Raw genomic sequence first — 19,691 nt, 5'->3', positions numbered from 1 at the left:
AAGAGTTAGGGTTAGACTGCATGACTGTATCATTCATGATGAAATTTGCAAGTCAGTTTCCATCACTGTCCACAAAAAGAAAGCATACATGTGACAACCAGTCATCATAAAATTGCAGAGGGGAAGAAAATTAGGGTTACAGACTAGGTAAAAATCTTTCTCTGACATCTATTAAGTGCACTATTTTAACTTAAATGTGTATACATTTTTTTCCTACTCTGTACAAATTTCTTTATCCAATATTATCCTCCCTGTATTTTCTACTACTTAAGCTCTATTTTTTTTTAAACTTTTGTAACATTTAGTGTTTTTTTATTCACAATAATTGTACTGAGAGAGTGCAGTTTAAACCGGAGTCAAATTCCTTGTATTCTTGAAGACACTTGGCAAATAAAAGGGATTTTGATTCTGAAATTCTTGACATTCACTAGCCCAGGTGCAAAGTAAAGGCGTCCATTCTTAAGGGGGGGAAAAAAAGCTGTGTAGACTAAACCAGGCAGGAAAGTTCTCCCTTTCTGTGCTTTGGCTTTGCAGGAAACCAAAGCATTCACCCGGCCATGTACTCCCATCCTGAGATGTGGGAGTAAAATGCTAAGACCAGAGGCAGGCAGTAGGAAGCCAGAGGATGGGGCCACCAAAATAAAACCCAATAATAATGACTTTATTTCCATCTCTAACTAGCAGATGTTTACTTCCTTCCTTTCCCTTTCATGTAAGATGAAAATCACTTCTGTTGCACGGCTTTAAAAAGAGACACGGTGTGGGCGACAAGAGATATGAAAGTGTTTGTTGCTCTTCTTGATTGAGTCGCTCCCTGCATTTGTCAAGAAGCTTGATATCTCTCATCTGTGCTGCTCAGGCCAAACTCCTGCCTTCTTCCATGTTTATCATAAGGACAGGAAGATGCAGCTTCGCCTCACCACCCCTCCCTACAACATCCTGGGATCTTCTGGAAAGTTCCCTTACAAGGACGCCTTTCCATGGTCACTGTGGGGGCTCAGTGACCTTTGCTTCAACTAAACACAAAAGTAAAAATGTAAGTGTTGCTTAGATCAGGCATTCCATGAATTTGCATTTTTCAGTGGAGTTATTTAAACTTTTTTGTGGGTGGATTGTGGCTTAAAATGAGTTGAAGTAACTATGGAGAAAGTGGCTGCGATACATCAGGTCCAACTCTTCCAGGAGTCCATAGATAGACTGGTGACACACTTCAGCCTTTCACCTGCCATTAATTTACACTTCCGTATGAGATTACACATGTCAGAGCACAGACACACGGTGATAACTTTCATCTCTGTGTCTTCTTTTGCAGTCTCTGGCACATTTTATGACTCTCCCAGCTATTGTTCTGAGACAGATAAAAATAATAACATAATGATATCGCCATGGGTGTTTCCAGCAGAGAGATCCTCATTTGCTAAGGGTTCAGGGGGGGTCAGGCTGGCTCCCAAAACACAGGAAGACAGCACTGTAAGTCACAGTCAGAGGGGGTCAAGGCTGGATGATGTGTTCCCTCTTAGCCCCTCACCTTCAACTTTTCTATTAATAGCATTTGTAAAGAGTCATTTTAGTTGACTGTCGCTTTGGTGGGTGGGATGAGCAAACAGCAGCAAGGGCATGTTGGAACATGCATAAAGATCTGTTTATTTAACTCAGTTTTTTTAGTGCAGTCACGTGACTCTTAAGTTGTACAAACTGTAGGGTGGCCCGGTGTCACTGATTTAACATGAGATTTTAAGCGGAAAAGTTGTCAGAAGTAATAGTATTTGTATTGCTCTTTAATACTGAGGGTGGTGTAAGGATTGGGGTGGAGGGGAGGGGGGTAATCATATGTCCTTTGTCAGGTTGAATTGGAGGCGTGTGCTGTCGCAGAGGGAGCGCGCAGAGGAAGGGAGGGCAATCTTGTCCGGACGCTAATAAGACCCAATGGCTGGTGCAAGGTGGCCAGGAGCACTGAAACGCGACAGAAGACGGTGGAAGAAGGAGAGGAGAAGGAAAAAAAACACGAAACATTTGTGGATGGACAGAGAGGATGGGAGCGTCACAGCAGCGTCCGTAGGAGTTGCAGGGAGCCCTTTGGTGTGTGTCGTTGAAGGAAATGCGTGAGGAGGGACGCGGTGAGTAGAAAGCCACGAAAAACACCTGCGTCAGGACTAGTGCCTGAGGAGAAGATGACTTTTACGACACAGGAGGCTTTGAGGCGGCAAATTTGACGAAACATTTTAGCTCAAACCTGCTATTTGTCATTATTTTAGAGCTTAAAACAAATTGTTGGTTTTTTTTAGCTTAATCATATCATTTATTGGGATAACTGTTTGTCTTGAGCAATCACCCAAAAATTATAAACCCCAAGTCAGACCCACTTTATTTGTTTATTTTTCTTTTTTAAGTGTGATTATAATTAAAAAGAAGTCTCTGTGCTCCAGCATCACAGTTTGCTACATCTAAAGCTCATACTTAATGGACTGGGCTAACCTTTGACCTCATCACTTTTTTCACACCTGTACCTTTGGTGTTCCCACAGGCACCCTGAGTCACTGACCCCTGGGAGTCCCAACCCCTCCCCTTCCCCCCCAATGAAGCAGTCCTGGTGGGCCCGCCTGGCACAGCTTGGCCTGCTCGCTGTGTGGACCTGCATATGGCTCGTCCAGGGATGCGGACCAGGTCCTGGGTATGGGATCAGACCCAGGTCCAGGAAGCTCACAGCCATGCACTACAAGCAGTTCTTCCCCAACTTCTCTGAAAACAACCTGGGGGCCAGCGGGAGAGCAGAGGGAAAGATCACTCGCAACTCAGAGCGCTTCAATGAGCTTGTGTGCAACTACAACCCGGATATTGTTTTTAAAGATGAGGAAAACACCAATGCAGATCGCTTCATGACCAAGGTGAGATGGATATGTGCTCAGGGTGTATAGATTGAGATCTCTGGTTTCTTGAAGCCTTAAATTAAAAAAGAGGGAGGGAAAGTGAGATTGATTGATGGATTGAAAGATGCTCTGACTTGTTTGATCTCCCCAGGTTGAGCGTGTTAGTACATTTTCAGGTGAAGTGGGCAGACCACGGTTCAGACCTCATACTCTGCCACCTGGCATGGCACCCCCAAATCAACTCATATTACCTCACTCATTGTTATCCACACACTCTGCACTAACTGCCCTTACCAGGCCCTTACACACAAACAAGTGTTCAACACAGTGTGTAAGTTTTAACTAAACTTCCCCTCCCTTTTTCTTGAGATAAGAAGATCAGGGTGTAATTCAACACTAGCCCACAAGAGAATGTGTTCCCCTTCAGGAACACTTCCTTTAATATTTAACCAAAGTCTTTGTTATTGCAAATAAAACTATTCTTACTGTGCCCGCCTTGAGAAATAACCAGGTATGGCCTTTGAACCCAAGTTTCTTAATGTTTACCAGGGGTAGGTATCCATCTCTAATGCCTCGAATGCCTGTTTGCTGAATGTGACCACAGTTTTTCCTGACACTCAGATGTCCAGCTTCATCAGATGCTGCGGCTTTATGTGAGTGATAAAGATATGAATCTGTGCCCCTTCCTCTTCCAGAGTGATTGTACGTGCTTTAAAATCTGCGTCTGCACATGTGTACTTCTGCTGATGCTCAGTTTGAGTGTGTGTACGTGCATGTGCCCCTCTTTTTTTCACCCAGATGTGAAAGACACTCTTTGTGTGTCATTTGGAGGCTCGGAGGGGTCGCCTATACAAAATTCCCGCCTGCTGAAGTAATGGCACCGTCGGAAAAGCAACTATTGTAGTTCTGACAATGAAACGCCTCTCTTCAATGGCATTGCAAGAAAAAAATTGTGCCCAGTTTGTTTTCTGTCCCTCTCGCTTTCTCACTCTTGCTGTCACATTCCCAAGTCCGTGCCCATACATTCTTACCCTCTGCCCTCTGTCTTTGGTCCCAACCTCGACCCTCTGCTTTCTCCTCACCAAGCCTCCATCCCTCCTCACTTTCTTTCCCAGCCTACTCGTTGTAAATTCAGCTGCACAATAAGCTTCATTGCATCAGTTTCAGCTCCCGTCACACCATGTGTCGAAAGAGAGCACACGTACAGGAGATGACAATGAATGTATCACCTTGGTTGCTGATGTCCTCATTTTTCTAGCCTGCTACTTTGCGACAATGCTGACACCATAACATCACAGCCCACAGTGCTGTTAAGAGTCACTGTGCACATTTTTGATCAAATGTCTCAGGGGTGAAACGGAGACACTCATGCCTGGAACAAACTGGAAAGACAGAGAATGGCCTTGATTATTCTGTCACTCTGTCGAAAAGGCCAAGGAATGTGCCATACTGGCTACAGTAGCTTTGTTCTTGTGCCTTGATTGTCTGAGCAAGGTTGGGATGGCATTTAAGCAGAGTAGAGGAGGTATTGTGTGGTAATGCCAGCAGACAAATAAACCTGGGGGACAGAGACGGACAGAGACAGTTGAAACACTGTAACCATTTCCCTCTGAGTTGCACTTAAGTTAGCTTGTGCATTGAGGTGTACAGAAGGCGCTCATACTCCACATACCTGTGGTACACTTAGAAAGTGCAATGCCCCTTGTTAATAAATGACAGAGAGTATCTCTTATGCTTGTGGAAATCAAGGCATAACTTTTCCATACATGGCACCTGCTGTAGACCAAGTAGTTTAAGAGAAGTTCACCTTCATTTGAAAGCTTTTTACTTAATTTTGCCTTTAATGCTCATGAAAAAGAAATTAAGTTTCAAGTTTCTACAAAGTGAAACTCTGAGCAAAATATTTTAAATAGTCCTGTTCATGTCATGTCAGATATGATACAAAACATCTGAGCATATGCACATTTTCTATGTTTCTAAATGCCCATCTTGATGTTCTGTACTGTAGGATGGAAGAGGAAGAGTGTAAAAGCCTCAATGTAGTAGCCCTACACTTTCCCTTAACTAGATTTTCCCAAATGGTATCAGTTATTATAAATGTATGTTTGATAGAAAAAATAATTTATATTTCTAAGAAGTTCATAGTGAAAAAATTATTACATTTTCTCAATTTTTATTTTTAAGATATGTTCTCAGCATCTGTGCTGTGAAAGCTAAGCCAGATATAAGCCAGTGTCCTCCATATTGTTTGATTTATGAGTGAACGATGTCTCAAAATGAATTCCTTTCCTCTGTTTTTTTCTCTCCTCAGCGATGCAAGGACTGTTTGAACAGGCTAGCCATTGCAGTGATGAACCAGTGGCCTGGGGTGCACCTACGTGTGACGGAGGCCTGGGACGAGGACGGTCACCACCCTTCTGGCTCTCTGCACTACGAAGGCCGGGCAGTGGATATAACCACGGATGACAGAGAGACCGAGAAATATGGTCTCCTTGCCCAGCTGGCTGTGGAGGCTGGCTTTGACTGGGTGCACTATGAGTCTAAATACCACATTCACTGCTCAGTTAAAGCTGGTAAGTGAAAAGAGGAAGCTTTGGTAGAAGATCGCACGGATAACTTTGTGAAAAAAACACTGATGAAGTGGATGTTTCAGAAGCATTGTCGTGAACATCCTAATCAACAACCAATTTTTACACGAAAAAGTAGTTTTAGATGAAATTTAAATATATCAGCACACTTTTGTTATCTATAACTGAAGTGCATTGTTATGGAAGTTATTTGTATTATTAAATATTTATCAGTATGATATTAGGGGGAAATGCTATCAGAAAATCCAAATTGTGAAGAGATGCAGTCTATTTTTGCTCATCTTAGCTCCTTTTTTTCTTCTCCTTCTCTTCCTGTAGATCACTCTGTCGCAGTGGAAAAGGGTGGCTGTTTTCCCGGCTGGGCCCGGGTGACTGTTGCTGGTGGACTGCAAAAGAGCCTGTCCTCATTGGCTCCTGGGGACAGAGTCATGGCCTTGTCCGGTACAGGCCAGGTCGTGTTTAGTGAAGTCCTCTTGTTTCTGCACCGGGACCATGAAAGCTGGTCCACTTTTTTGTCTCTGGAGACAGAAGAAGGCCAAAGACTGACCCTCACTACACACCATTTGGTCTTTTTGAACAACCACTGCAGACTGGACAGGAATGAGTACCAGGCTCAGTTTGCAAGCAGAGCCAAAATAGGAGGCTGTGTTCTCATCCACACAGCAGAGGGTCAAGTACGTCCATCTCAAATCGTCTCAGTGTCAGTGGTGGAGAGTGTGGGAGTGTATGCACCCTTGACAGAAGCTGGGACTGTGTTTGTTGATGGAGTGCTGGCATCCAGCTATGCACTGATGGAGGACCACAGACTTGCTCACTGGGCATTTGGACCTGTGCGACTCTTTTCTTCATTCAAGTTGCTCTTCTGGGGGGAGACAACACAACAACAGTACAGCACAGACAATGAAGTCAAATACGCCAAGACTCGGTTGCAATGTAGCACTTTTGACACAAAGGACAAAACAGGTATCTATAATGGCATTGTTAGCAAAAGAGACAATACGAGTGAGCCTCTAAGGACGGCAATAAAAGAGAAGCACTCTTTGCAAAGACAGACATCAGATGTGCACTGGTATGCTAGATTACTGTACAACGTTGGCTGCTTCTTTTTAGATGCTCTTCATCCTTAAAAATCTTTAACTTTAGAGCTACATGTTGCACTAATAAACTACACTACTCTGATAAACTTACAATGGCACTTTGTGTTCTTTTCTTCAATAAATCCAAAGATTTGGAGAGGCTTGCTTGATTGTTTTTGTCACTGCTGTAGCACAATGACTTGCGTGTAAAGAACTGATGTAATGTTTTCTGAAATAAGGAGAAAACTGTTTGAGCAGACTGATGTATAGTGTTCATATAAAATGCAATATAGTCAACATGTACAACACAATATTTTGTTTAATTATTTCAGTTTATATGTGGAAAGTTTTATTCTACTGGGTTAGAATTGATTGTTCCCACAACAGAATCTTTATTTTTGTACTATCTGAATCATAATATATAACTTCTATTTTCATTTTATTTTAATAGTTCCACTACATGTATTACATTGCCCTTATGTAATAAAACAGTTTAAAGCGTGATTTTTTTAAAACAAGCAACCCATGTCTTTATTTTAACTTGTACATAAAATTTGACTGGGACACTGGTTTGTTTTTACAGTTTGGTAAAATATACATAGAAAAATTATATGGGGTTGTAGTTAAATATTCTGTTTGTTTAACTTTTACACACCTTTTGAAATCTCAATGTAAAGACCCATGGATTTAGGGACCCAGACATGCTTGATATTCCTCACACTCTGCCTCTACATTAACTAAATGTCAGCCTCAGACTTTATCAGGGGTTAAATTACGTTCGTTAAAATCTAAAAGGTAAATTTTCAAAAATCTGTTAATAAATTCAGGACAACATCTTTTTGTTTACTGTCTACAAAGCTTTGGATTTAATTGCATTCCATCTTTCACTCTGTATATCATACATCGAGTCAGCTGTTAATGATGAAGCATATTTAACGAAAAAATTCAAAAATATCTACACTCTAAAGGACATGTTGTAGCATGTTAGTCTGTATGCATGAAAAAAGGTACAGGGTTATACTCCCCCTAGTGGAAGAACACATGTTGCGTCTGTGATTAAACATTCCAAAATATCTTTACAGAAGGTAACTAGAGAAGTAAAAAACATATATTGATAGACTCTGATTACATTTGTGATTCAAGTTCCCATCCATGTGCAACTGGATACATTACAATGGTAGTTTTACCAAGGAAAATATTATACAACTGTACTTATAAGAAATATTTCAATTTAGCATCTCTAGTCAAAATTTTAGGACTTGTAAATCACACATTGTCCAGAAAACTAACTATAACAGAAAAATTATGAGCATAAAAAGTAGCCCAAAGTGTTTATGTTCTGTTGTAAACATCTGTGGAGGTATTGTAGGGGATTATCCTTGAGATGCAGGAGGCAGATGGGAAAACAACCACACTGCTCACTGGCCAATGGGAAAGACTTGTGGTCCTAATACCACCCTCTATTTACATCTATCGTCCAATCAGTGTCTGCCTTTTAACCATTCCACCCACCCCCCCACCCAAAAAAAAAAAAAAAAAAATCTAATCCAATCTTGCTAAAGCTGAATGGGGAGTTAACTAATCCTGTCAGTGGGACCAGTAACAACCTATTTTCAAAATGAAAACTTGCACACTGCACTTACAAGCTTTGATACACAATGTACATGACCAAATTTATTTTACCATTAAAATGTGTTGCTAAAATTCAAGCCAGTAAAAAAAAAGAAGTTAAAAAAATAAAAAATAAAAAAAAGAAGAGAAACATGCACATCCAAACTGAGGGCAGCAGGCCTACTTAAACATCAGGGCTTGACCTGGAATCAAAGCACTGCAGTATTGTTACTTTCTTTGTTTTCAAAAACAAAACACAGATAACTCTCATTATCTTGATAAATATTGTATATGGTAATATTAAAAACATTATGCTGCTTGAATGAATTCATTTTTCTATGTTGGCAATAAAAGTTTTTTGAGTTACACTGAAAATCCATATTAACAGTTGATTATTTCCTCACCAAGGTTTTTGAACATAGTGGGTCTAGTTTTAGTATGAGGACAGACACAGACACGTCTTTTGAAAAACTTTGTTACGGCCATTCCCTGGAAACCCTGAAAAACATCCTTACCATAATAAAATATATGGCTCAAAGGGCCCACTTAATTTTTACTTATACTGTTGTTATCATTTGGTTGGTCCAAAGGTCAGAGGTTGGTGATCTTGCCTATTGAAATAGTGAATAGTTAGCAGATATTCAGAGTTTGGTGTACAAAATTACTCATAATAATTGTGAATATTTTTTTGTCTTTACACCTGCTTGACATTGAATCTGGTAACAAAATTCATTGTGTATGTCATTTTTATAGGTCCTTTGGTTCTTATGACCTACATACATAACTCTCGAAAACTTGGTCACAGTTTGGAATTTATTTCTATTAACTTGAGCACCCGATCTTGTTTCAACCTTGTTTGAGTTCCTCTTAATCTATCCTTGCTTTTAGCAGTGTCCTGGCATCAGGGGCGTAGCTACAATTAGGTAAACACAGGCAAATGCCTTGGGCCTCAAGATTCCCAGGGCCCCCCAAAGCATCTCTTAAAAACTGATTTATGAAGTTCTCTTCAATTGAAAGCATTTCTTTTTTCTAAATCTTACTTCACATGCTTCAAAATACATCAAAAGGCTTAATCTTTAATGATCGTTTTGGGCACTCCCCCTCCCTTCTTATTCAATGGACTGTTCCATGTTACAACACATCTGAGAATTTGATTCAGGAAGAAAGTGGTAAAAAACACCCTTTTCCCCATTTTTTTCTTATTTCAACCAAGTTGGAAATATAAACAATGTTGCTCTGAGATCTGAGATAAACATAAAAGACTTTTAGGATTTTAAGGACTTTATCTAGCCCAGGAAATAGGATAATTTTCTCAAAATCAAACTTTTTGAGTCACTGATTTACATAATTGTTCAAAATCTCTTTTTTTGATACATAACTCACTGGACAGTGGGTCCAATTAAAATGCATTAACTTTAAAATATTAGTACCGACAAGTTTGGTAACTGTAAATATCACCTCTTTCAGTAGATTTTTTTTTCCAGTTTTATGTTGTGCTTGATATTTACATATTTTTTCTTTACTAAATTATTTTTTTTCAATATTTACCTATTGTAATGTTTTTCACTTCATACTTTCTTGTTTCTGTTACTCTGTAAATTCCCCACTGTGGGACAAATAAGCTGTCAATAGACCATATAAGATTTCAAATCCAGGACAAAGTGGACTAAATTATGTATTCACTTTTTTCGAAATCAAACTAAAGTACAGAAAAGTACAGAACTTGCGTTAAGTTACCATGTACAAGATTAGCACTGTCTCATGCCTTGATTCTCGGAAAGAGACAGTGGACCCCCCAGGGAAGGCCAGTCTAGCTCTGAGGAAGATGAGTTACAAGGACATGGAGGGCCCCATTGACTGGGTTTGCATCGGGCCCCCAAACGACTAAATACACCCCTGCCTGGCATTCAGATTCTGTCCCATAGAAGTTTGACAATATGAGGTTAGCTGACATTACCTCTATGTTAAGTGTAACAGTTGAGTTATTGCTAAAGTAAGATACTTACCTGCAACAGTTTGCAAAAGAGCAAAACAAAAAATACAGTACATTGTGGAGTAATCCTGTGACCTTTTCACCCTCTCAAATGGCTGCCCAACCTTGTTTTGTGTAAGTGCTACTCAGGAACATTTCAATGACATTCAAGCTTTACTGTACTGCCAGTTTGTTAATTTTTGTTGAGATTTAAGATCAATGCACAAGATTGACAACAGAGAAGAGGTGAAGTGGGTTCGTTAATTATATATCTTAATAATAACTGAGTCATCTATACAATCTTTGTAAGTAATTTGGCAACAGCTCGTACCATTCTATTAATATTTTGACCATAAGTTTTTCCCTGGGCAGTAAACGTTTTCATAAACAATAGATTTTGTCGATTCCATTAGTCTCTATATTATTTGACGTTCATTGCTTTCACAATGGTATTAGCCCATGCCCATGAACAATGTGTTGCAAAACGACAAAGTATGTGTGGATGAAAGCCTAAAAAGCCTAAAAGTGAACAAATTCGTTTTCAACAAGTTTGTAGCTATCGACGATTTATGTCTGAACATGACAGATTAATGATCCGGTCGTTTTCATTTATTGTGAATTGCGCAATGCACAGCAACATACAAACACAAATGGAAGACCAGTAATAATAAGAAAGTGCACATTAAATTTTATTTAACAACAAGTTCACACTTAACGACTCCACTCAAACTTCCCTTAGATCGCAATAGACAATTAGCAGAACAAGTGCAATCATCCACATGCATGTCGGAGCAACTTTCGGTCTTGCAATCAAAACAATCAAATGAAAAATGGCTTCCAAGCCATGAATCCGAAAATCTAATGACCTAATACCTACCATATTTCATTTGCCCTCTCCCTGGATTAAACCTCGAGGTGTGTCAAAATATAATCAACCTCACAAAACGTGTCTACTGTTGCGCAAAAAATGTTCACACTGTAATGTACCCTCCGCCTTAAAAGATGTCCTTATTATTTTGCATGTATTATTTTTGACGTAGTTGTTATTAGCTAGCAATGGTAGCAGTAGCAGTGGCTAGGTGCTTGGCGAGGAGCCGTGTTCAGACGCAACGCAGTTCAACGAAGCGAGAAGATGCTAGTGACCCATACAAGGGTACCAGTGCAAAGTTGAGCAGCAATTTTAGGTAGAATAATATTTGCAGCCTTCTAAAGTGCAATGAAAGAAAATGTTTATGACCCATTATAAACGTCCGGATGTGTAATTTTCGAGTACACTTAATGTGCAAACTTGGAGTAGCTTTCACGACCCCGCGAGCTAGATTCCTGAACACAGCAGAAGCTCTGAACGGTTAGGTTATTAGCCGTTAGGCTAAATCCACAAGAAAAGGAGACAGACATGGATGTAGTAATATTCGCTGCATGAACCCCGGGATCCTTTTGGGGGCTTGTTAAATACTTCACTCGTAGCCTAGCAGTCCCCCGACAGCTTACGACCACTCGTCACACACTCAAGTTGCTGGTTGTCTTGCTAACCATGGCATTATCTATCTTGTTTGAGAGTTAGCTAGCAGCACCGCACAGCCTGCCTTCCGCCGACGTGCACTTCCCCCACTCTCCCTCTAGCCGGCTAGCCGCAGCGATAGTCCGCTACAGAAAATGAAGCGACCAGCAGCATTTCGGGAGGCTGTGTGGCTCTTTGGATTTTGCTGATGTATGAGGAGACGTTATTGTTTTTTTGAGGTGAGCTGTTACTCGCATTTCCTCTTTGAACTTACTGCAACAAAAATACTTAAAGACACACCAACGCTGACCTTAGACCGGGTAATGTTAGCTCTGCTTTCGGCAACATTTAGCTAGTAGCTTTAACCAGATGGGGATGTGTAATTGCTGGAGAACTAGCCGTTATACCTGGATGCTAACTTGGTTTGGAAAATGTTCCACTGTGGTTGTTTACAATGTTTTATTTACCAAGTGGTCGGTTGATATTGTACATAGCACAAGTGGCTGTGCATGACACTGGACACATTTGTCGTAGTTTGTTCACCTTTTGGGACACTTTGCTGCTACGTCACCATCGGTAGTTGTTAGCTTTTATGTATCAGTCCGTCGTTATCAACATGGGCCAGGCTAATTGCTGGGCAGAACCTTCCCTTTGAAGTCGATGTTTACATCGAGAAATACTGCTTAGCTTTGAAACACTTGTGCTATGAAATCTTAACAGCATTCACCGTGACACTAGAGCTAAAAGCGAATGTTGTTAGTCGATTTTTTCGCTGCAAAAAGAAACAATGTCGTGCTATGTGGAAGTTAATTTTAACACTTTGCACGTTGACTTTGCTAGCCGGGATGTGGAGATGTTAACTTGGCAATCATGTCACCAGTTTTGATCAGGACATTATCAACTCCATTTTAGAGTACCTCTTTATGATTCTTGTTCGTTGTGGCGTAATACAACTTACATTTATTTTAATAATAGGATCCCAGGTTAGTTTGTAATCAACAAGAGAGAGCAGTTTCAGTCGTTTTATTTTAAGATCATCGTTACAAAGATGAATTCAATTTGCTCATCAGCTCAATTCGTCGCTAATTATATTTGATGGCGTTTTATGTACAGCCTGCTTATGTAGCGCTGTGCACGTTCGAGCTGTGCTGTGTGAAGGTGTGACTTACTTTCTTTGATGAGTTTTTGTTGCATTAAATAACTACTATCTGAACCAGCGAAAAAAACACTACCGTGGTTTTAGACCAAGATGTATCTCCACAGACTTTGGTTTCACAAGATATCATGCAACATTGGTGTGTGAGTTGCAAATAAATCGGGTACTAAATACACTCATTACGACAGAATGCCGTTCTTGTCATTTATTTACAATGCCTCCATGACTGCGAAAATATGAGACTTGGAATTTCTCCTTTTTTTTTATATTGCTTATTTTATGGTTGCACCGTTCACTTATCTACTTGCAAATAGCATGACTCCTTGCTGGGCCTGTAATTTGCATTATTTGAACGCACTTTATTGTATTTTATCAGCAGAAGCATTACGCCACAGACGTTTCCCGCGTGGCTGCTATATTGTTTTACTTTTAGATAAATAGGATGAAATACATTAAAATGGAGTGTGGCTCTTTATACCACGAGTGCATTTTGCTGTGACAATCGTGGCCCAACAACCGACACGGATACCACAAGCATCGCACGTTTACAAAGCTAAACGGTACAAAACACGACCGTACTTTCTGTTGTTAGTTGGATGTAGGAAAAAAAAGTGAGCCCTTCCTGTTCTGTCTTCCATTGTTTGATTTATTATTTTTCTGTTAATGGCGTAAATCTCATGGCGGAACTATGATACGAGAGACAAAGGTTCTGCACGAGAGGAGTCCCGTTGCAACAGGAAGTTCTACATACGGAAGTTGTGTTTTCTTTGTGTATCCCGATTTGTGGCTGTTTTACGAAGGAAAACATCAATTTAGTTCTTGTTTTTTCTCTATTTCATGCGACAATTTCCTTGATTTGGATTATGCCTTGCTTGGTAAATATTAACTTGAGTTGTTGGAGCAGATTCGGAGTGGTTGCTCTCCTGTAATCCTTGCGTGTTTATCTTGAGTTTGAGAAAAAGCCTAACCACATTAAAGCTGAAGAGCGGTTTTCATTGGGATCGTCAAAGTGAAGACAAGACAGCAGTTTGTGTTTCTCCACCCCAATGTTAATCATATTTTAAATACCAAGTGTTGTCAGCTTGTAGGAGAGCTGATGTATTTTTGAGGTTACCAGAGGGCTTGTTGTAAGCTTTTTCTGTTTATTTTGATAAGCAACCATTTGTGAGCTTAAATCCATTTTCTTGAAAACAGGACCCTATATAAAACACAAGTGGCATAGTATCAAAGATGCAACTGGATGGTGATATTAGTTTTCCTGTTGTTTTTATTTCCTTATGAGGTAATATTAAACCTCATTTAACTGTCTCTGCCACAGTTAGTTAAATAACTTTGTTTTACAGTTATTTTTATGGCTTTGTTAACAAGTTGATGCTCTAACTCTATACATTGTAGATCTCTGCCAAGGAGGTCAAAATCTGCGCGGGGCATGGACGAGCAGAAATCAAACTGTGAGGAGAATGATTCTGAACCAACAGGTAATACACCCTGTGTATAAACTCCTCATGCATGCCCCAGCTTCATTTGTTATAATTAAACTCTTTTCTGCAGAAAAGTGAATGATATCCATACAACCCGAAAACTAAAGATTTATTGGTGTAATTTATCAGGAACATTGACACAAATGGGAACAGATTACTATTTATTTATACCCCCACTACAAAATAAATTGGGTTTGTTAAAGGGTTTTAATTTTCATAGGTTTGTACACTGTTGCCCTCAACTCTGGGTTTCTTTCTTTGTTTATCAGCTGATGACAATGCCCCTTCAAAGCAGCTTTTCTCCTCTGAAGAGGAGCCCAAAGCCCCTCCTGCTGCTGAGGTTATGTCAGGTGCTACTGCAGCCTCTTCTAGTCCACCTATGTAAGTTTTCACACAAAGAGTAAATCCCACTGAGCACTCTGTTGTTGTCCTGGCAAAAACTAAACCCAGATGCTTTTTTTTTTTTTTTTTTGCTGTGTGACAGAGGAAACATCCGGGCATGTGTGCTTTGTAACTGCACGGAGCGGAGCCTGCATGGACAGAGAGAATTGAGACATTTTGGGCAATTTTCAGAGCAGCAAACCCTCAAGCCATCAACTTCCCCACTGCCACAGCCTGGGAACGATGACCTGTCTTCCATTGGATTTTCCCAACCCCCCAGTTTGGCAGCACTCTTTGATGACTCAGGTAAAGCACATAATACAGTTTATAATTTTTTTTTTGCGATGTTAAGTTATTTGACAGTTGTTAATGATCAGGAATTATACTGATGATTGGACTTACAATAAACAGGGAGTTGTTGGGTTCACCACTGGTGTGCAGCATGGTCGGAGGGAGTAAAGCGGCTGGAGAATGAGGAGCTGGAGAGTGTGGATAAGGCCGTTATCTCAGGGACACAGCGGGTAAGTTGGTCATTGGTATACCTAAATTAGATGATATTCAGAATTAATATCTGAATTATCACAGATATATTACAGATATATTCTTAGCTATGATTGTTTTCTTTCAGCTCTGCGAATACTGCAAAAGACTGGGTGCAACCATTCGATGCCACGCTGAGGGCTGCTCACGGTTCTACCACTTCCCCTGCTCAGCAGCCAGTGGATCCTTCCAATCCATGAAGCAGTTGGTTCTCCTCTGTCCAGAGCACATAGATAAGGCAGAGGAGTTGGGTAAGAGGGTTGAACATTTCTGTCAGTTTTTATGCTACACTAAAGACATGTTCACAGTAGAGGCCTTTTGCTGACAAACTGTAAAAGGTGCCTACTTATCTAGCTACAAACCCTAGGAAATTCCCCATAATTAAAATAAGAAAAATAAGATGAACCTTAACACTGTATTTTGTTATAGTGTTTTTCTATTTAAAGTTAATTCATCTCTTTTTTTTGTGAAGCAGGTGAAGAGTCTTGGTGTGCAGTATGTGACTCTGCAGGAGAGCTCACAGACTTGCTGTTCTGTACGGGATGTGGTCTACATTATCATGCAGCCTGCCTTGAGATTGGTGCAACGCCCATCCAGCGGGCAGGATGGCAGTGTCCAGAGTGTAAAGTGTGCCAGACTTGCAGGTGTGTACACCTTTGTGAGACAAACTAGGTCCCAATGGAGGATTTCAGTCATTGTACCTAAAATGTTACCTTTTTTGGTAATATACTTTTGCGCTTAAAGGTTGTCAACTCTGAAGAAAAAATTTTCTAAGTTTTGAATATCTTGAATCTTCAAATCTTAGGCAACCAGGAGAAGACTCCAAAATGTTGGTTTGTGATGCCTGTGATAAGGGCTACCATACCTTCTGTCTCCAGCCGGCTATGGATTGTCTTCCCTCCGACTTATGGAAATGCAGAGTAAGTCAGATTTGTCATTCATGCCAGTACTAAGATGATGTTTCCACCAGTTAACTTGCTGGTTAGAGCTAGCTTACTCATCTCATCATTTTTTAAAGGCCAACTCTTCTTGGCAGAAATTGATGTTTTATTAGATATTTGAAAATGAATCGCTTTATATTCTTTTTGATTTTTAAGTTTGGCATGTTGTAAACATAAACTTCTAATAATATTTCAGAGATGTCGTGTATGTACGGAGTGCGGTGTTCATGGACTAACGCTGCCAGGTTCAGCCCAGTGGTATGACAATTATGCCGTATGTGAGGGCTGCCAACGTCACCGCAGCACTATGTGCGGCGTGTGCAGCAAAGCTACCAACCCATCTGTCACTCTGCAGTGCTGCAGCGTTTGCCACAGGTTAGTTTAACGTACAAGAGCCAATGATTTTATTGAACTTTAAACTACTATGTGTGGGCTTGTCACAGACATTGTCATTGTAAAGTTTTTTGGAGCTTTCTCTTTGGGCTTTTATGCCTTTATTTAATTGGACAGCTTTGACTGACCTTGATAGTCAGGAAATGAGGGGACAGTGTGAGGAACCACATGCAGATCCTGCAAGCAGTAGGACAAGGACTGTAGCCTCTATAGATGGGAATCTTTTTCTGTCTGCTAAGTTGAAACTTGACCCCCTTCTTTCATTAATATGTTTTGATGTTGGTTTTATTTTCTTAGGTGGATGCACAGTGAATGTTCTTTACCAAGGGAACATCCAGGAGCAAAGTGCATTTGCCTGCTTTGCAAGGAAGCTCAGCAGCAGCCTGTCACTCAACCTTTCACTGCAGAGGTACAAACCAGAGAGGTGTCTGAAGAGACTGTTGGACACATGGACTTGGTGGAGATGACAATCCAAACTGACACAGACATGGAGACAGAAGAGCACACAGACTTAACACACACACAGGGACAAAAATGCACATCAGAGCTGGACCCAGGTGAAGAAACTGCTGACAGAGAGTCACCCATGGTCCTTGGTGAGTATGACTTGTGCATGGAATGAACTCAACATTGCAAAGTTTAGTTGTTAATGTTTTTGACCAGTAAAACAATTTGACTTGTTTATATCAGTTTTTAACATTTCATTTTAAATGGTTTGACTTCAGGGGTGGAGTCTGCACTTGTTAAGACACCAGATGTTGGGGAGGAAACCATGCAGGAGGACCTGAAGGCAGCAGCTGAAGAAATGACTTCTGAGGTGTTCACTGCTTCTCATCAGTCTAAAGGTAAACTTAAATACATTTTGGACGCGCCCATTTCAAAATGCACACCAAGAAACTTTCATTGTAAGTAATGATAGATTTGAAGATATTGGTGATTATAACAAAAAAAATCCTTCATCTTAAATTTAGAACCTGAAGCAGCAGGACAGGGGGGCTCTTCACCTGTCGTGGAGGAGGGAGCTGAAGATGCAGTCAGACATGTCTCCCAGGCAAACTCCTCAGAACAAGTGACATTAGCGTCACAGCAGAGCCTGCAAGATATGGAGAAAGAGGTTGAGAAACAAAAGGCTACTCCTTTTGCAGAGCAAAAAGTATTGCCTGAGTTAAAACACAGTGGCTCTGTCATGTCGTCTGCCGAAACATTAAGTAAGGATCCACCAAAGTTACCAGCCCCTGTGGACAACTCTGAACATTTGCCCATGGCTAACCAGCTGGAAAGAAACCCTTGCCACAATCCCCAGTCCTCCCCTCCACTCTCTTCATCAGTGGATACTCGGGAGGCCCTCTCTGCTGTAGACATGGAAGGGAGGTCACTACCTCAGTCTGAAGAGGAGGATGAGGAAGAGGAGGACGATGAGCTGATGAAAGAAGGACAAAATGAAGACAAAGAGCAGGATCAAGACGTCAAGCCAGAATTGCTGCTAGATGAGATGTCCAATATGAGCCATGGAGATGAGAGCAGTAGTGGCTTTTTGGGCTCTCCAGGAGAGCCTGATCCTCAGCTCTCCATGGACCTTGACCTTGTTCCTGCTGGTCACTCTCACCCGGATAACCTGCTTACTGAGACTGATGACTCACTGCCCTTTGAAGCCCTTAGAAGTGACAGAGAAAAGGTGAAACGCAGAGGATCCCCGGGCCGTTCACGAGTCAAGCAGGTACAGTCACACCGTGTATGTTTTGTTAAAAACTCATGTGAATACCGGTCAACAGTTTGCTGTGGCCACAAGATCCATTGAGACTGAGCTGGTATCTTGTTGGGTTGCAGGGACGAAGCAATAGTTTTCCTGGGAAGCGCAGACCCCGAGGCGGTGGTGGAGGAAGGGGACGGGGTGGAAGGTCGCGCCTCAAAGCCATGGCTTCCTGCATAGATGCATTCTTGGTAAGCTGCACTATGATAGCCTTCACATAGTCTGTTAGCCTTCACATAGTCTGTTAGCGAAATTCAATCTTCTTTTTTATACTCTAACTATTTATCTATCCCTCCCTCTACAGCTCAGTATGACTGCAGACACTGGAATTAGTAAAGAGGAAGAGGATGAGGAAGATGACACAATGCAGAACACAGTGGTTCTTTTCTCAAACACTGACAAGTTTGTCCTGCTACAGGTACTGCTCTAGTTGTAGAGGAATATCTTAAGTCATTCTGCAGCACAGATGTTACTTTTGATAGAAGAACTTAAAGACGTTTTTTCCTTCTCTTTCTCAAGGATATGTGTGTCGTGTGTGGCAGCTTTGGAAAAGGCATGGAGGGACAGTTATTGGCTTGTGCTCAATGTGCTCAGTGTTACCATCCTTACTGTGTTAACAGCAAAGTAAGTACTTTTTAGATATCGAACATCACTTGGCATCAATGTTTTTTGTTAATTCAGAAGAATTAAACATGATATCTCCCACAGATCACCAAGACGATGCTCCGTAAGGGCTGGCGCTGTTTGGAATGTATCGTGTGTGAGATATGCGGAAAAGCTTCAGACCCCTCTCGACTGCTGCTGTGTGATGATTGTGATGTCAGCTATCACACCTACTGCTTGGACCCACCCCTGCACAACGTTCCCAAGGGTGGTTGGAAGTGTAAATGGTAAAAGAACCTAAAATCTTAAACTCTTGAAAGCACAAAGGTTCTTTCAACTTCGCTGCTCTGAATGAGGTCAAATGAAAATGAAAACATTAAAATTTGCATATTATGTAAAACACTCATGCCTCAGCCCAGCATTAGCAATTCACAGACCCAACCTGCTGTCTTTTGCTTCCTTAGGCAAAGAAAATTTGTTACACCACTCTCCTTGGCATCTGTGGTTTTTTAATCTTTGATTAAAGCTGTACAATTCTTAAAGTTTGCTTCACTCTGTCTGTGCAGGTGTGTGTGCTGTGTGCAGTGCGGTTCCAACTCACCAGGGTTCCACTGTGAGTGGCAGAACAACTATACCCACTGTGGCCCCTGTGCCAGCCTCGTCACTTGTCCTGTGTGCAGGGAGAACTTCATGGAGGAGGAGCTGCTGCTGCAGTGTCAGTACTGCGATAGGTGGGTGTTGCTCATTAGAACTACACACACACACAGACACCCACACACCAGACTTAGGTATTCATGAAACTGCAGCTAATGATGACAAGAGGGGAATGGA

At 41.0% G+C, this 19,691-nt stretch overlaps 2 protein-coding genes across 7 annotated transcripts in view; both read left to right on the top strand.

Annotated features, from left to right (window-relative positions):
- The first annotated feature begins 1,864 nt into the window (after nucleotides 1–1,864).
- dhh (desert hedgehog signaling molecule) lies at nucleotides 1,865–7,028 on the top strand. The gene is made up of 4 exons (XM_074680517.1): nucleotides 1,865–2,117; nucleotides 2,525–2,885; nucleotides 5,179–5,440; nucleotides 5,774–7,028. The coding sequence occupies exons 2-4, from the start codon at nucleotides 2,577–2,579 to the stop codon at nucleotides 6,580–6,582; spliced, it is 1,380 nt and encodes a 459-aa protein (XP_074536618.1). The 5' UTR covers nucleotides 1,865–2,117; nucleotides 2,525–2,576; the 3' UTR covers nucleotides 6,583–7,028.
- A 4,173-nt stretch (nucleotides 7,029–11,201) lies between these two features.
- kmt2d (lysine (K)-specific methyltransferase 2D) overlaps nucleotides 11,202–19,691 on the top strand; it is a 29,744-nt gene continuing 21,254 nt past the window's right edge. For 3 of the 6 annotated variants that reach the window (XM_074681570.1, XM_074681572.1, XM_074681567.1), the window contains exons 1-17: nucleotides 11,412–11,854; nucleotides 14,167–14,249; nucleotides 14,522–14,633; nucleotides 14,737–14,939; nucleotides 15,045–15,154; nucleotides 15,262–15,424; nucleotides 15,646–15,817; nucleotides 15,979–16,093; nucleotides 16,311–16,489; nucleotides 16,805–17,103; nucleotides 17,233–17,352; nucleotides 17,479–18,224; nucleotides 18,335–18,448; nucleotides 18,562–18,675; nucleotides 18,777–18,881; nucleotides 18,966–19,147; nucleotides 19,427–19,591. In XM_074681570.1, coding sequence (XP_074537671.1) covers nucleotides 14,201–14,249; nucleotides 14,522–14,633; nucleotides 14,737–14,939; nucleotides 15,045–15,154; nucleotides 15,262–15,424; nucleotides 15,646–15,817; nucleotides 15,979–16,093; nucleotides 16,311–16,489; nucleotides 16,805–17,103; nucleotides 17,233–17,352; nucleotides 17,479–18,224; nucleotides 18,335–18,448; nucleotides 18,562–18,675; nucleotides 18,777–18,881; nucleotides 18,966–19,147; nucleotides 19,427–19,591 — 2,948 coding nt within the window. In that variant the 5' untranslated portion in view covers nucleotides 11,412–11,854; nucleotides 14,167–14,200. Of the gene's footprint in view, nucleotides 11,299–11,411; nucleotides 11,855–13,542; nucleotides 13,647–14,166; nucleotides 14,250–14,521; nucleotides 14,634–14,736; nucleotides 14,940–15,044; nucleotides 15,155–15,261; nucleotides 15,425–15,645; nucleotides 15,818–15,978; nucleotides 16,094–16,310; nucleotides 16,490–16,804; nucleotides 17,104–17,232; nucleotides 17,353–17,478; nucleotides 18,225–18,334; nucleotides 18,449–18,561; nucleotides 18,676–18,776; nucleotides 18,882–18,965; nucleotides 19,148–19,426; nucleotides 19,592–19,691 lie in introns of those variants that run through there. The other 3 variants (XM_074681568.1, XM_074681571.1, XM_074681569.1) reach the window with 3 other exon arrangements.

The sequence above is a fragment of the Halichoeres trimaculatus genome, unplaced genomic scaffold (genome assembly GCF_033239565.1).
Source record: "Halichoeres trimaculatus isolate MK-OKI-2021-1 unplaced genomic scaffold, fHalTri1.1 fHalTri1_scaffold_11, whole genome shotgun sequence".
Taxonomy (NCBI): domain Eukaryota; kingdom Metazoa; phylum Chordata; class Actinopteri; order Labriformes; family Labridae; genus Halichoeres; species Halichoeres trimaculatus.
This window is presented reverse-complemented; position numbering and strand designations above follow the sequence as displayed.

Excerpts from the sequence above, each read along its gene's own strand:
- dhh (XM_074680517.1), top strand. The coding sequence starts at position 2,577 with ATGAAGCAGTCCTGGTGGGCCCGCCTGGCACAGCTTGGCCTGCTCGCT. Across the intron at positions 2,886-5,178 it reads CAGATCGCTTCATGACCAAG|CGATGCAAGGACTGTTTGAA; the intron begins GTGAGATGGATA and ends TTCTCTCCTCAG. Across the intron at positions 5,441-5,773 it reads TCACTGCTCAGTTAAAGCTG|ATCACTCTGTCGCAGTGGAA; the intron begins GTAAGTGAAAAG and ends CTCTTCCTGTAG.